At 33.8% G+C, this 16,208-nt stretch overlaps 1 protein-coding gene across 4 annotated transcripts in view; it reads right to left on the minus strand.

Annotated features, from left to right (window-relative positions):
* LOC140445521 (ATP-binding cassette subfamily C member 4-like) overlaps nt 1-16,208 on the minus strand; it is a 143,371-nt gene that overhangs the window by 38,183 nt on the left and 88,980 nt on the right. For all 4 annotated transcript variants that reach the window (XM_072537603.1, XM_072537604.1, XM_072537602.1 and 1 more), the window contains 4 exons: nt 8,940-9,212; nt 6,014-6,342; nt 1,839-2,294; nt 45-245 (listed from right to left, as the gene is read on the minus strand). In XM_072537603.1, coding sequence (XP_072393704.1) covers nt 45-245; nt 1,839-2,294; nt 6,014-6,342; nt 8,940-9,212 — 1,259 coding nt within the window. The remainder of the gene's footprint in view (nt 1-44; nt 246-1,838; nt 2,295-6,013; nt 6,343-8,939; nt 9,213-16,208) is intronic.

A 16,208-nucleotide genomic window follows, 5' to 3' on the forward strand; every position in this document is an offset into this window, starting at 1 on the left:
CGTTAACGAGAATAAAAATTACCTTGAGATTATAAAATACTCACAAAAGTAAGGGACACACTAGACATTTTTCGGGAACTTGTCATGTCTGAATCTAGAGGACGTTTAGAAACGGTTGTTTCTTCGATAAATTCGATTTCTTCGATCTCTGTACTACCGTCTTCTTCTCCATTCATCATATATTTTGTAAAATCTATATCGTTTTCACAAAGCTCTTTAAATGTGCCTTGCGCTTTTATTGTGCCCTAAAATAATTATTTAATTAATTAATAGGTAAATAGGTAAATTTTGTCACCAAAAATTAACAGTATTAGCTGCTGCGCCCAGTTCGGCGACTCGTTACTTAAGGAAGTGGTTTTTTGGTCGCCGAAGCCGAAGTTTTTTATATTTTTTTAATGGAAGTAAAATCTTATTAACGGACACCGCACAGTGCCGCGAGTATCTTCGTTTATAGATCTACGAACTTTGGATGTATATCTATTTCCATCGATGAAACGCATCGTAACTAATTATTTCTCGCAATATGTTGACCGCTATACCCATATTTCTGTGTTAGGCCTCAATCGCTGTGTCGTCTCTCATTTTATAATCAGTCCTTTATGCCAGACTCTATCAAAGATTTTGCTTACATCCAGCAGGGCTGATCCTGTATAATTCTGTTTTTTAAATCCGGCTGTTATGTACACTGTTAGTCTGAGTGCTTGTAGCTCGCTGGAGTGGTCTGCTCTAAATCCGAACTGAGCTTCTGGGACTAGTCCTAGCCTATCTGTCTCGGCTTAGTGTCTGCTGAGTATAACTCTTTTCACAATCTTACTGACTGCTAGAAGTAAGCCTATCGGCCTGTAGTTTTGTGGGAACGTGGTGTCCTTTCCTGGCTTTAGGATCAAGATAACATGGGCTTCGTGGTGTCATTTTCTGGCTTTAGGATCATGATGACATTGGCTTTCTTCCATCGGTTTGGTAAAAAACCGTATTTAAGTATCGCGTTTGGTAAATTTGTCTACTAAATACTTCAAAGCTGTGTTTGTAATTTCATCTAAACCAGGTGCTTTCCTCGAAGAACTATTTTTAATTAGTTCGTTTATTTCCTCTGGCGATGTTGGGGTGATTCATTTGATTCCTCTGGTTATTCTTGCTGTTCCTCGACTTCTTTGATAAAGTCTATATCTTCGTCTTGATTCATGTGCTTCTTTGCACTGTTCCATAGGTATTTACAATCCATTTACAATACGGTAACTGTTTGGGGTAGCTCTTGTCACGCAGGCAGAATTTTTAAACCACAAAAAAAATCTGAGAATACTTGCAAGATCGGACAATCGGAAACACTTTACAACACTATTTTTGGATTGAGGTATTCTGCCACTACCAAAAAAGGTAAGTTTAGCATAAACTCCAATTCCATGATCATGGTATAAGATCTGGACATGCTATTAGAGCACAACGTTTTAGGTTAACACAGAGTACCAATTCGTATAAAATTTGACTTATGTTGGTTTGTATAACTTTTGATAGATGAAGTAAAAACTTTACACTTAATATCGTTTAAGCTTAAAATCATATTACACCATTTTAAACATTGTTTCCAATACAGCTTTTACTTAATAGTCTGAGTTTGGCCAGGTATTTGCCGGTATACTATAAGAATATTTTATGTTTTTAATTCGGTGTGTTTGTCGTTTCTTAAATTGCTAGTATTAAATATTTTATTATTTATTCTAATATTTTAATTTGTTACTCAATGTCAATGTTTCTTAAGTATTATAATGTAGGTGTGTAATAATTTTCATTACTTCTTTTGACTTTTAAATAATTTAAAAAATATTAATACAATTACTTACCTCATTAATTACAACAATCATATCAGCTTTTTGTAAATACTGCAACTGATGTGTAATTAGGATTCTCGTTTTTCCTGCTAAATACTGACTTATACACTTTTCAAACAAATGGTTACAAACGTGGGTATCAACAGCTGACAATGGATCATCTAATAAATAAATATCGGCTTGTCTATAAACCGCTCTAGCCAGATTAATCCTAGCTTTCTGTCCACCACTTAGTGAAACACCTCTTTCTCCAACAATGGTTCTATCTCTTCTCGGAAACTGGTCAAAATCTGTTTTTAAGGCACAAACCTCAATGATTTGATTATAATGATTTTTATTATGAGGTTGCCCGAAGAGTATATTGTTGCGTATTGTTGATTGGAAAAGCCATGGTTGCTGAGAACTGTATGATATTTTTCCTCCTACCTGGATAGACCCATGTGTAAGTTCCATCTCTCCCAACAAAAGCTAAAAGATATAAAGAAATAAAGTATAAAGCCAAGTAATAAATTTTATACTTCAACGAACATTAAGCACTATCTTATTTGTTACTTATCATACTTATCCTTATAATATTTATCAAGGAAAATACAGGCCACTGCTTAATAACAAAATTGGCTACTTCTTAATAAACAAAATGAACTATTTAAAGACGTTAATGTTTTTTAAAACCAGTTTTGAACAAACAGTCATTATAGGTTATTATGAGTGAGTAAAAAAGAAAGACTCAAAATGACAAATAAGAAACAATTAAAAAAATTGACGAAACCAACTAATATTCAGAAGTTTAAAAAATATATTCAACAGACTGGAACAACTGCTATGATTATATTACATAAAGCATGAGACAAAGCAAATTTAGACAATTACATACCGATTATTACCTTTGAAACAGTTAAGATAAGCAATACACTGCAATTGCTTAAACAATGCAGGTAAGGCTATCTATCTCTCCCTCTCACTCTCCCTCTCTCTATCTCTCTCTCCATCTCTCTCTCTCTTGTCGTTTCCCCATTACTGAAGATCATGATTTCTTCCAATATTCCTAACAATTTTTCTCCATTGGTCTCTATCTTCAGCTGCTCTGAGAGCTTCGCAGAATGAGTTTCCGCAGAATGAGTTTCCAGCTGAATTCCTAATTTGGTCGGACCATCTAGTTCGTGATCGTCCTCTTGATCTTCTCCCCGGAACGTTTCCAGAAATAATTAATCTCTCCAAACTATTTCTGATCTATTTTGAGAGATAGATTTGTCTTTTCAAACTTTAATTAGGCTACTCATCGCATTTTTTGCCATACCAATACGTCTCCGAACTTCTGCTTCACAGGCTAAACTCTAGGTAGACAAAATTATTATACAATATACCATGCGGTCAATATGTATGGAATGAATTTATTTTTAGCGTTATTATGTACTATGTGAAAAAAATCTGAAACAGGTCGATTTTTATTCTTAAATTGACAATTTACAGTATGAAAATATTATCCTCCTCCAGCACCCTTTTTGAATTATAATCACCCCCTCGAAAATTTTAAATAACAAAGATGGTCGTGTGACACCTTATTAGAAAGGTTTAGTCCTCTGTTCGCCAATAGAAAGTGTTTTGAGTTTGTGGAATTATAACTGAGAAAATTGATTTTTACAATTAAATTATTAAATGTTTAACTTGACCACCATTATTCACTTCTTGACAATAACCGAGGCGATTTTGAAATTCGATTTTGAACATTTTGTGTGACCTCGGGGGTTATTTTGTTAATTTCTTCCGTTATCCCAACTTTTAAATTAGCACTGTATTAAAATATAGGACTTTAGAAATAATCAGGTATTTTCGTATCTGTTCTGCTAAACATTGGAAAAAAAACTTTAAAGATAATAAAATATTAGCCAAAAATCTAAATAAACAATTGATATGAATCTAGTAGGCTGCTGTCGTTTCGGCATTTAAAGGTACTAAAACATGCCTGTATAATATTTGTGCGCGTATTAAATTTAATTATGTCCGAGACTCAAAGAATAGACATTATAATTATGATGGGAAGAGATTATGAAGGAGGTTTGTGAAACGTTTAATAATAAATACCTTGGACAACAAGTTTCGCAGTCTACAGTTAGCAAAATTGAAAAGAAGTTTGTTTTACTGGACATGAAAAAAATATTGAAAAACCAGGTAGAAATATTAAATTTCCTGATGTTAGATGTACTTCTAGAGACTGAGGAAAATCCGCATAAGACAACTCGAGAACTTGTCGCCGTCAATGATATAAGTGAATAATCTATTCTGTGAGTTTTGCATAAAGAAAAATAGCACCCTTACAAAGTTCAGTTGTTTCAGGAGTTAACTGAAGATGGCAAGAATTCTGTGAATTGATGATGGACAGGATGAATGCAGATTTGCAGTTCATAAACAAAATAGTTGTTTCTGATGAAGCTATGTTTCACGGTTAACACAGAGAACTGTAGAGCAGAGAAAATCCTCACTGGGTGTGTGAAACTCACACGCAATATCCTAAAAAAGTTAATGTTTGGGCTGGTATCATTAACAATAATTATTGGTCCTTATTTTTTTGAGGGCAAAGTTATTGGTAAGGGTTATCTAGATTTTTAATTAACTTTTTAGTGCCTACATTACGAAGATTTTTTCCTGATGTGAATCATCCAAATGAGATAGATCGATCTATTTACTACCATAAAGACGGAGCTCCATCGCATTTTGCACGTATAATTAGAAATTATTTAAACGAGGTTTTTCCCAATAAGTAGATTGGAATACGTGGAACGATCGAATGGCCGGCTAGATCCCCCGATTTGACTCCTCTCGATTACTTTTTATGGAGTTATTTAAGATCTAAAGTGTATTTAATAGACCAAACAGTATTGATGATTTAAAAGTTAGGATAACGGAAGAAATTAACAAAATAACCAGCTAGGTCGTACAAAATATTGTAGGAGAATTCGAAAATCGCCTCGGTTATTGTTAAGAAGTGAATGGTGGTCAGTTTGAATATTTAATTTAATTGCAAAGTACATTAAAAAATACATTCTAAATAGTATGTAACATTATTATCTTCATTCAACCTAAAGTTTTGTGATATAGACATTATCAAAATTTTACATCTTAAAAATAAATTTCTCAGTTCCGATTGCACCAAACTTAAAAAACTTTATATTGCTGAACAGAGGACTAAAATCCCTTTCTAACAAGGTGCCATACGACCCTCTTTATAATTTAAATTTTTGAGGGGTGCTTATAATTCAAAGGGGGTGCTGGAGGGGTATATTATTTTCATTATGTAAATAGTCAATTTAAGAATAAAAATCAACCTGTTTTAGGTTTTTTCACATAGTACATAATAACGCTAAAAATGAATTTATTGCCGCATGGTATAACTACAGGCAACAACAACGGTCAAATTACATCCTAATAGTAATCGCATAAAAATAAGGTGGGAGGTTAGACAAGGAGACCCAATGTCATCTAAACTTTTTCATAGTGTGCTGGAAGATGCTTTTAAGCATTTGGATTGGCTGACAAAGGGCTCCAATCCTCTATGATGACTTCTCGTGTCCATATGCGGCAGACTAGTTTATGGAAATGCTTTCATAGCTCATGTCCATCATTCTTTATGAGGTCTGTAGTTATCCCATCTGTGGCAGGCATTTTGTTATTTTTTAAAAATGTTTTATAACGTATATAGTTTTTACAATGTTGGTTCCTCAACCAATTGTTCTGCTGTGTGATAAATTATTTCTTCTTCTTGGTTTTGTTATTTAAGAGTTCTTGAAAATGCTCCTTCTACCTTTTCATTAGTTCCTCTTTCTCACTGATAATTGTCCTGTTTTTGTTCTTGCATACGGTTGTTCTTGTCATGTGTCCTTGAGTGTAAGGCTTGGTTTCCTTGAAAAATTTCCTAGTATTTCTTCTGCTATTATGTAGATGTGACATCTTAATGCAATTTAGATACTATTTTTATTGAAAATAAGCCACGATTATATTTTAAAATAAGTTTGTTTCGACGTTTCGATTTTCACTTTGAAAATAGTTCTCCAAATACAAAACATTAATAAATAAACAGTACTAAATGAAAATTCAAAATTCAAATTCAAAAAAAAATTTTTTTTAATTTCTAATTTTTGGCTTGGCTCTCAACCTTTTAAAACGATTTTAATAAATTAAGTAAAACTTACCTGCAGTAAAGAACTTTTTCCAGCACCAACCGGGCCAATAATTACGCATAACGATCCATTTGGAACTCTAAGGTTAAGATTTTTGAAAGTTGTGGAACCCGTTGTCCAAGAAGCATTAATGTTGAAAAGTATTACGTCAGAATTTGGCTTTTCATAGTTAACTTGATCTCTTTTTTCTTCTAGTAGTAGGAACTCCTGAAGTCGTTTCACAGATATTAAGCATTCTGATCCAAGTCTTATCGCTGCAGGATACCACGTGGCCATTGCCACTTGGAGGATATTGTAGGCTTTAGTTAGAGAATACACCTTCTCGGCAGTGATACTATATCCTAAAAAGAGATTTAAATTTTTCAATCTGGTCTATCTACGTTTGTTTTGACAACTGTATGTTAATAAAGGCTTTTAAAGGCAAAAGAGAAAAAAAAAATTTGGACGATAAGTGATGGATTTCAATTAAAAATAAATCAATAAAAAACAAGAAAGTGTTTACAAAAGCAGACAAAAGTAACGCTACTATGTATTACGAAAGATAAAATAGAATACAGGTAATAACAAAACAATAGAATATTTAAATGATCAAAATATTATGACAATAAACAAAGATACGACGGAATAGTATTAAATCAAATTAAACTGGCCTTAAAAAATTCGAAATCAATATTAAATTCAATAGAACAGAAATACATTATGAACCCACAGCCTCCTAAATTTTACTCTTTTATCAAACTACATGAACCCAATCACCCAATAAGACCTGTAGTTTCTTTTTATACAGCTCCGTCATACAAACTTTCAAAAAAACTGCAGGAGATTATTTTAGAACACACTAAATTTTCAACTAAATTTACCGTCAAAAATAAAATAGAACTAAATAGTTAATAAAATAACTAATATTTTAAATTAACTAACAAATCCAGATTAAGTTCATTAATTTGATGTAGAAATCTTTTTCGAGTATTCCTCCTACAGAAACTTTTGTTCTAGTAAAAAACCTTTTGGACAATAATATATTACAAATCCAATCTTTACATCTAAAATTCTACATTTTAAAATTTTTATAAACCAGGAAAACCTTTGAATTTAATAATCAAATATATACAAATCACACTTATAATGGGGTAAGCCTAGTGCTATCAGATATTTTTATGAATCATCTAGAAACAAAGATTTCAAAACACCCTATATTCAGTTTTTATATTGGTGAAGATAGTAGACGATGTACTGGTATGTTTTACAGGAACTAAGAGACAACTTGACCATTTCTTATCGATTAATAATTCACTCCATAGTCATATTGAATTTACAACAGAAAAAAAAAGAATCAATTTATAAATTTTCTAGATTTAAAAATTATCACACTTAAAAACAAATCTGAGTTTTCTATATTTCATAAACCTACCCAAACTGACATGATTATGCACAGTTCACCATCTCATCCTATTATATATCCAGGGATTCTACAGTATTTACTGCCTTCCCTCGCTCAACCGTTTCCATCTCTCTCTGTTGTCCCATTCTCCATCGTTTAGGCCTCTCTTACTCATGGCGTCGTCTACTTCGTTCCTCCAGGATTTTCGGGGTCGTCCTCTTTTACTCCTTCCTATGGGGCTCCATTCCGTTATTCTCTTTATCCATCTGCTGTCACTAGTTCTTCTAACATTTCCATACACTTTAGTCTTTTTTGTTCTATGTATGTTAGTATGTCTGTTTCTATTGACGTTCTTTGCTTTATTTCGTCATTACTACTCCTATCCATTCTTGTTACTCTGCAGCATCTTCGCAGGCATTCCATCTCTGTTGCTACTATCTTACTGCTGTTGCCATCCCATCCTACACAACATAAATTGGCAGTCTACCATAACATGTTACATAGATTAACAGAAATTTTCGTGTCAAAAAACAACTTCGAGATAGAATTGAATAGCATTAAGCAAATAGCAGTGAATAATGGGTACAACGAACACACAATAAATAAAATTTTAAATCGAAAACTACATAAGAAAGCTCTGAAATTATTATTTACACCACCAGAGAAAAACCCGGTACCTTCTGCTTAATTAAATATATAGGCAAGATATCAACAAAAATAGCCAAACACATTAAAAAAAAAGCTTCAAAAACAGACAACAACTTAGACAAATATATTAAGAATAACAAAAGCCAAAAGAGAAGGCACTTACAACACAGTGGTTTATACATTCTTAAATGTGGCGACTGCCACATGAAAATCTTACATCGGTCAAACTTGTATAACTTTTAAAAAACCTATAGCAGAACACAAAAGTGCTTTTAATAACAGAAAAATAGATTCTACCTACGCACTTCACCTTCTAGTGACATATATCATCATCAAAATTTCTAATTATTTTTCTAATGACCAATTTCAAATTCTTTACATTTAATATAAAGGCCTAACAAATTAAAAAATACAGACATAATTCTGAATGACTAACTTGAGAAAAACAGTTCTCCCGTTCTCAACTTATTCAGTTGAACACTATTAAGTGTCAACGCGTACCAAAAGTAGATCACTTGATGTAAGTTAAAACATTCGAAAGAGTCTGGTATAAAGGGCTAATATACAAATTAAGAGGATGTGGATACAGTGAAGAAATAACTTAAGATTATAAACTTTAAGTAGGTAGTTCAAATCCTTAGAATTTAGATCCCTAAAAATTTGCAGAATTATTTAATTAGGATTTAATGCGGTCTTGATAACTTATAAATTTTCAACAATAAAAAATTGTTAAGGGGGGATTATTTTTGTTAATTTACCATCAATATAGAGACCATTGGGATAATAAAGGCACTATGTTTGTGGTGAACGATCTTTACAAATATTTTTCAGGTTACACGTACAACTTTATTGTATTGATTGATTCTGATTGATTTAAAAACAATTAAATAATAATTAAAAATATCTTACCCAATAAGACATATGTAGTAATTGTAAGGTACAATGAAAATTTGTCGAGAAAAAACATTAGGCTTCCATAAACTCCCTTTAAATAAGACGAAACTGTAATGTCTTTCATTTCCAGAGCTCTAACTGATTTTACTAAGTTCTCAAATGGATTTTCCCAAGCGTACATTTTTATGACTTGAATTCCTGATACAATTTCGCTCATTAGTTGTACTCTTTTATCCGTTCTCTTTGCGATTTTTGACCGATAGTCTCCAGATAGTTTTCCCATGTAACCTAAAAACACAATAAACAATCGTTGAATGATTAACCAATACAATTGTTTAGAATAACTACCATTCTATGTTATGTTATATCAATGCAGATATATATGCAGAGAAATTCGCAAAGTTAACCAATATCCATATAACCAAGTTACCAATATAAGATTTACCGATGACATCGTTATATCATAGAATTAATAAAGCTACAAAAATACTGGAAACACTCTATAAAGCATTAAAAACAACTGAGGGGCTGAGAGGAAAAGTGGTCAAGTGACATTTTGTAGAAAAGTATATATGAATATAAATTTGTAAAATAGCCTTAAAATAATGCAAGGTAAGTCTTCAATTGTTATCTTATAGTGCTATTTTATTTATTTATATCTTCAAAAGGTAGTAGTTAAAGGAAACTGATATCATAACCTTAAAATATGTCTTTTTTTCTGAATCTGACAGTTATTCTTAACATCACGATCCAGAAGGGGACAAAAACTACAGTCCAATAGAAGATAGTAGTAGCGATAGTAATCATGATCTAGAAAACATTGGAGATGTTGATGTAAACATGTCATTAACGAAATAGGGCAACAAACATTTGAAATATAGCGATTTAAATAAGAGGCAAGTAAAAAAAAAAGAATGTAAATAAAGAATACGTAGGCTATTAAAACAAGTTAGTAAAAGCAAAAAGTTATATACATACTTGCAGATTTCAGTGTCAAAAATTCACCGATGAACAAAGACAGGAAATATTTAATCAATTCTGAGGTCTAGGAAATTGGAATTAGAATGCAGAATGCATTTATTACGTCTTATACAGAGATTGCTTTGCCCAAACGACGACGTACAGATGCTGTTACTAATACAGGAAAGAGCGTTACTATCAAATTGAAAAATATGAGAGTTTGCAAAATGTTTTGCTCAAACACCTTGGATATCAATAATGGAAGTCATTCGAGAATTTTAAATGGGATATCTGACTTTGAAATCACCACTATTGTTAAAATAGGAAGTGCTCCATGTTTAATAAACTATCTCAGGATGTAATTGATAAGGGAAACTTATGTTTCCAAAATATATCAGCCATTACATCAGACATTACATCAGACATTACAATCCCTGTAGACAGTACCTTCCTTCACCACACCTACATACTACCTATAGCACTGTCAACAAAATAACGAAGCTCCTGTAAAGGAATCGTGCTACAGGAGAGTGTTTAATACCGAATTTCTTTAGGTGCCGTCTTCTTAACGAAGGTTGGCGATGACCTCTACAAAGTCTCCCCTATTTTGGGCTTTCCTTATTAAACTTTGAAAGTCTAACCCTGTCCAATCTTTGATGTTGCGCAGCCAGGTCATTTGTCGTCTACCCGGGCCACATCTGCCTTTTATTTTCCCTTTTATAATAAGCTGAAGGAAGTTATACCTGTCGTGTCTAAATATGTGTCCAAGATAAGACGTTTTACGCTTCTTGACAATTTCTGTGAGTTCACGTTCTTTATTCATACGCCTTAAAACTTCATTTCTTACGCGGTCGGTCCATGGAATTTTCAGTATACGACGACATACCTACATCTCAAAGCTCTCTAAACGTCGTAACGAGCTGACTGTTAACGTCCAAGCGTCCACGCCGTGTAATAGTACACTGTATACATAATACTTTATCATGCGGTATCGTAGAGACAAATCAAGATTACGGGTAGTGAGTAACTGTCGCATCTTTAGGAAGGTGTTTCTTGCCTGTTCTATTCTACATTTACCTCTTGTTCTTGGTCTAAGGTTTCATGTATCCAATAGCCTAGATACTTAAACTTATTCACTTAACTAGATTGTTGTTGACTAGTATGTTTATAACTGGTGTGTATTCTTTTGAAATTACCATTGTTTTGGTTTTTTTTTACATTCACCTTAAGGCCGTATAGTTCTCCTTCTCGCACTACTTTGGTTAACAGAATTTGTAGTTCTTCTTCACTGCCAGCAATCAGTACTGTATCATCGGCATACCTGATATTGTTCACGATTTTTCCATTGACTTTTATTCCTTCTTGTGCTTCATCTAGAGCATGTGCAAAGATGTCTTCTGAGTATGTCCGATACTTGTAGTAAGTGCAATAAGTTCAAAACATCAATAAAATCATGCACAAGTGAGTTAGATAAAAAGAAAATAATGTGCAGGAGAGAGCTTCATCACCAAAAAACCGAATCAGCAAGCCAAAAAAGAAACAACAATAGTCACGGAAACTTCAAGGAATGAAGAAGTGGTACCAGTTTGTTTCGATCTGCAAAAAACTTCACCTTCACCAGCACTTACAACCAAGGAAGTGTTTTATACGCGGAGTATTATGGACATATAATTTTGGGATCCATGATTTGGGCAAGAAATGTGCTTCCATGTATATGTGGGATGAATCAGTTGCGTCCAGAGGCTCTATGGACGTTTCTTCATGTCTTTGGATATGTATTGATGGTCTTAATAAAAAAGTTACGACAAAATAAGAACAAAACCATTGTGAAATTTTTATGTACGTGGTTAAAGAAACTCAGCTAGAAATAATAGACTACAAATTTGTTGAACCAGAACATACCTTCGAGGAATGCGATGGAGATTTCGGAGTCATTGTAAAGTACAAAAAGCCAGTACCTTATATTTTTGTATATATATATATATATATATATATATATATATATATATATATATATATACAATATATATATATATATATATATATATATATATATATATATATATATATATATATATATATTTTTAGCATACATCCACACACCCCAGTGTGTGGATGTATGCTATAAGAAACAGTTCTAAGAAGTTTAAATGTGAAGAAATAAAGAGGAAGCACTTCATTCCACTCAAAAAGTTCAACGAGTACGTGCAGGAAAATGTTGATGTTGGTGAAAGAAATAAAATGAATACGTTTTGAGAAAGGCCCATTTATTGTGAAATTTAAGTATATCCTCAATAAAGAGACTGAATTTATAACTGCTAACTGTGTAAAGAAGATGCGTTTAAGAACATCTCAGAATATTAGTCGTAGCCAACTGTACAGTTTACCAATGACTCTGAAAAATGGAAGAATTTACAAGACCTACTATGCTTTGTGCCAAAATTTTCACAAAGCAAATGCATCCTGACGAAAAGAAAGAGAAGGACAATGAAGATGGTATAGAGCTAGACGACAATAACAAAATACTTTTGAGTGACTATAATGATGAGGAAGGTATCTAGCTCAGTTGCTAGCAAGTATATATAATATCATTTCGTTTGTTTATTTACTGGTAATAATATTTACATGTACCACTTTTACTCTAAACTACTAAAATGGTAAATGTACATTTTGTAAGACAAACTTTCAAAAAAATGAAATGTATATGATTGTAAAAATTGCACATGAAAACATTAAGAGAACTTAATAAAAATAATAACAACTTAATTAGATTTTAAAATTTTGTTTGGTCTTTTTGTGCTATTACTTACAATTTAACTCTGATTTTCTCAAAACTATCTAAATGTCACTTGCAACACTTTTCTTCTCAGCAAGACAAAATATATGACCAACCTTGTAGTCAACGGTAAAATTCAGATTGAAAGTCATAATATCGACGAAGTAGTAGCTTAAAAATATCTCTTGTAAGAGATTCGCTTAGGCCGAGATAATCAGACAACTGAAATACAAAAGAAGAATAGGTCCCATATGGGCTGCTTTTGTTGAATTGAAATTTTTAAGTCTAATATTTTAGTTTGTTTAAAAAGAAAGGTTTTGAATTAATGTGTTTTACCGGTCCTTACATATGGTACTACTAACTCGGAAATAAGAAACAATAAATAAAATAAGAGTTACTTAAAATGCTATGGAAAGATCACTGTTAGGTATTACCATTAGAGATAAAGTACTAAACCTAAAAATAAAAAGAAAAAAGGAGTGACGGATGCAGTTGAAAAAATCTTTTCTTCTTCAAGTGCCATCTCCGCGGCGGAGGTCGGCAATCATCATAGCTATTCGGACTGGAATAGCTGTGATGATTTTGAAGAAGTAGCCATGGCTAAATAAGCTTGGGCCGGACATGTTGACCAGAAAGATTTTGAAATGGCAACTAAGATAAGAGGCATATCGAAACAGAAAATGACTACCGACTAGATGGGCTCAAGATAATATACTAGGTATATAATATAATAGGTGGAAAACTTTACAGGAGGCCTACATTCAGCAGTCAACAAATATAGGCTAGTTGATGAACCAGTATCATCTTGGCTTTAATTTTCTTTGCGAAAATGCAGATACTACTACTTATAACTGTAGAAATATTAAATGGGAACATGATGATCGCCAACTATAGTAAACATGACCCTTGGGAAAATATTTTTGGTTATCCACTTAAGATGTTTCCTGTCTCTAATCTTTTTTTTTTTGTTCTTTTCGTCAGTTTGGCTGTTCGATTTTCTGACTTATTACGAAATCGTTTAGGCGTTTTAATATCGCTGGAACCACTTAAAACATCACCATAATCCTTCATGTCAAACATATCATTTGTTCTATAAAAAAAATGTGCTCCGATATTAAAAGGTGACTTACTATTTTACTTTTTCATGTCCGGAAAACTACAGTTTCTAAGCCCAGTATTATTTCATAACCAATGCTAGTTGGTTGCCTATCAATAAGTCATCGAGAGTGTAACTATGCGGGCAATTTGGCAGACTAGTAGATGTTTCATGTTTTCTATCCCTGGCTATATGGTAGATGTTCCCTATTCGGCATGACTTCATTGGATAAAATTTGACTTACATGGTGCTAACTACGTCATTTCTTAAACGGTTGGTCATGTGCTACGTTTACCAGTCACTTAAACTCCCACTTTATGAATTTTCTGTTAGTGGGTAACAGACTTCTTTTTTTCTTTGTGGAAATTTTCTAAAAACCTTCTGGCGTGTGTTAAACATAGATCCGAGCCCATTTCCCCCTAGAAGGATGAGATCCTGCAAACGGATGCCTTTCTGCTATTCTGCCTACCAACTAAAACCACCCTCTCCTACTTATGCGCAGTTGATTGTCGCAAGTACCGTACTCCAAAAGTGGGATGGCCGCTGTAAGGTTGACGATACTTCTGGAGCATTTTCTTTTTTATCTAGAATATCTGTGTCGTTGATCCGGCTCTTGCTTCTCTTCTTTTTCTTTCTTCTTAATGACCTATAAACCTTCTAAACCTATGAAGATATACCCTAAAACATGTCATGTGAGCACTTACGTCAGGAAGTAATCCAGTCGCCTGTAACCACAGTCCACATAGTCCCTTTGGCTCGAAATCAGCATTGTAGTATACTGGGCAACATCTTTCGTGCTGATAGATATGTCCCCTTTTGACTGCTAAAACGTGCATGGGAACGCAACTCGTGATAGTCCCCAAATCCGCCACAGATACTGTCCTGTAGGCGCATGCTAATCACAACAGACTCATTTTGTCCACTCGTATCATGAGTCCCTTATATGGTCGGTATATCTACCGCCCCACTCCAGACTGGTGCTGTATAAAGGATAATCGAATGCACAATACCGTTTAGGCTCCTTCTCGTTTCTGATTTGGGTCCCCCAAAGTTGGGCATCACCCTCTTCAGCGTAGCCGCTTTCTTCACTGTCTTCCAGGATACCACCCGTATATACTCCCCCTATCTGCCATCTTGATGTACCATCACTCCCAGATATTTGACGCATTTCTTTGATGTTAGCTGTTACCCTGCACGTTGGAGTTCCATTCTTTGTCTTTTTCGTTTATCGTTTAGAATGATGGCTTCGATCTTTTTCGCCACGAGTTCCAGTCCGTGATCTGTCCCGCACTTCTACCAGCACAGCGAAATCATCCGCAAAGGCGAAGGGGATTATATCTTCTTCATATTGGCAGTTCATGACCCCGTCATATGCCAGGTTCCATAGCGTCGAATCCAATACCGATCCCGGTGGAACTCCAGCCGTTAGGTCAATGAGTGTGCTCTTCTCAACCTTGATCCTTCTCTCGAGAAGATATTTCACCATTACATTCATCAGATAGCTAGTACACTCCCTCTCCTCCAGTGGTCACATCACCTCTTTCCATTGTAGAGTATAACAGTATGTAACAGACTGATGGTTCATCTAGCGAGGCACTAAAGAAGCGCTTTCTTGATTTTAGTCTGCCAGGATAAGGTTCGTGTCCAAAAAGGGGGTAGCAGTTGTCGAAGGTTCCTCTGGATCTTTCGGTAAATTCTTGGTCCGTTCCACGGTAGTCAGGATTTAAGAGGCTTGAAACTTTATAGAGTTTATCTAGAGGTGTTGGTTTGATCCAACTGGTAACAAGCGTAGCGCCTGCGCTATTGATATTGATACTGTAAAAATCCGTATAACTGATGAATCTTTCGTATAATGTTGTGACGCGCATCCACCATATTTTGTTTTTTAATAAAACTTTTATGTTAACGAGCAGTCAAAAGTATAATTCGGGGTATGTTAGTTTTTGGTGTTGTTAGTTTTTGGTGTACTCAACTTTGTTCTAATTTTAGGTGATGTTAAGATTTCCTTTCGATCTGTCGGGACTGAAGATGGAAAGCACATACCTAAACTTTAGTTGGACTTGGCATTACCGAATATTATTTATAATAATCTGACATCAAATTCAGGACAGTTTCCAGTTTTTGTTCTACTTCTGCAAAGTTTCAAAGTTTATGTGTTAGTACACTTAACTGAGCCAAGAAGTTTGCCTGGGTTCACCAGTAACTTTTTCTCCAAACAAAACTCACGCAGAATCGTATTTTAGTAGTGATTTTACTATTTTGGTACGAGTTGGTAGTTCTTAAAAGTAGATTAGAATTACGTTAAAAATAAGCTTGCTTCACTTTTCTCTATAGTGATAAATAACGGTTGGTAGTTCAGAAATGGTTGGTAGTTCTTAGATGAATGTTGAGAATTTCATGGGTTCAAAAAGTTACCAACGCTGAGGTACTTGGGCACAAAATCAACAAAAAG

Source organism: Diabrotica undecimpunctata, chromosome 7 (genome assembly GCF_040954645.1).
Source record: "Diabrotica undecimpunctata isolate CICGRU chromosome 7, icDiaUnde3, whole genome shotgun sequence".
Lineage (NCBI taxonomy): Eukaryota > Metazoa > Arthropoda > Insecta > Coleoptera > Chrysomelidae > Diabrotica > Diabrotica undecimpunctata.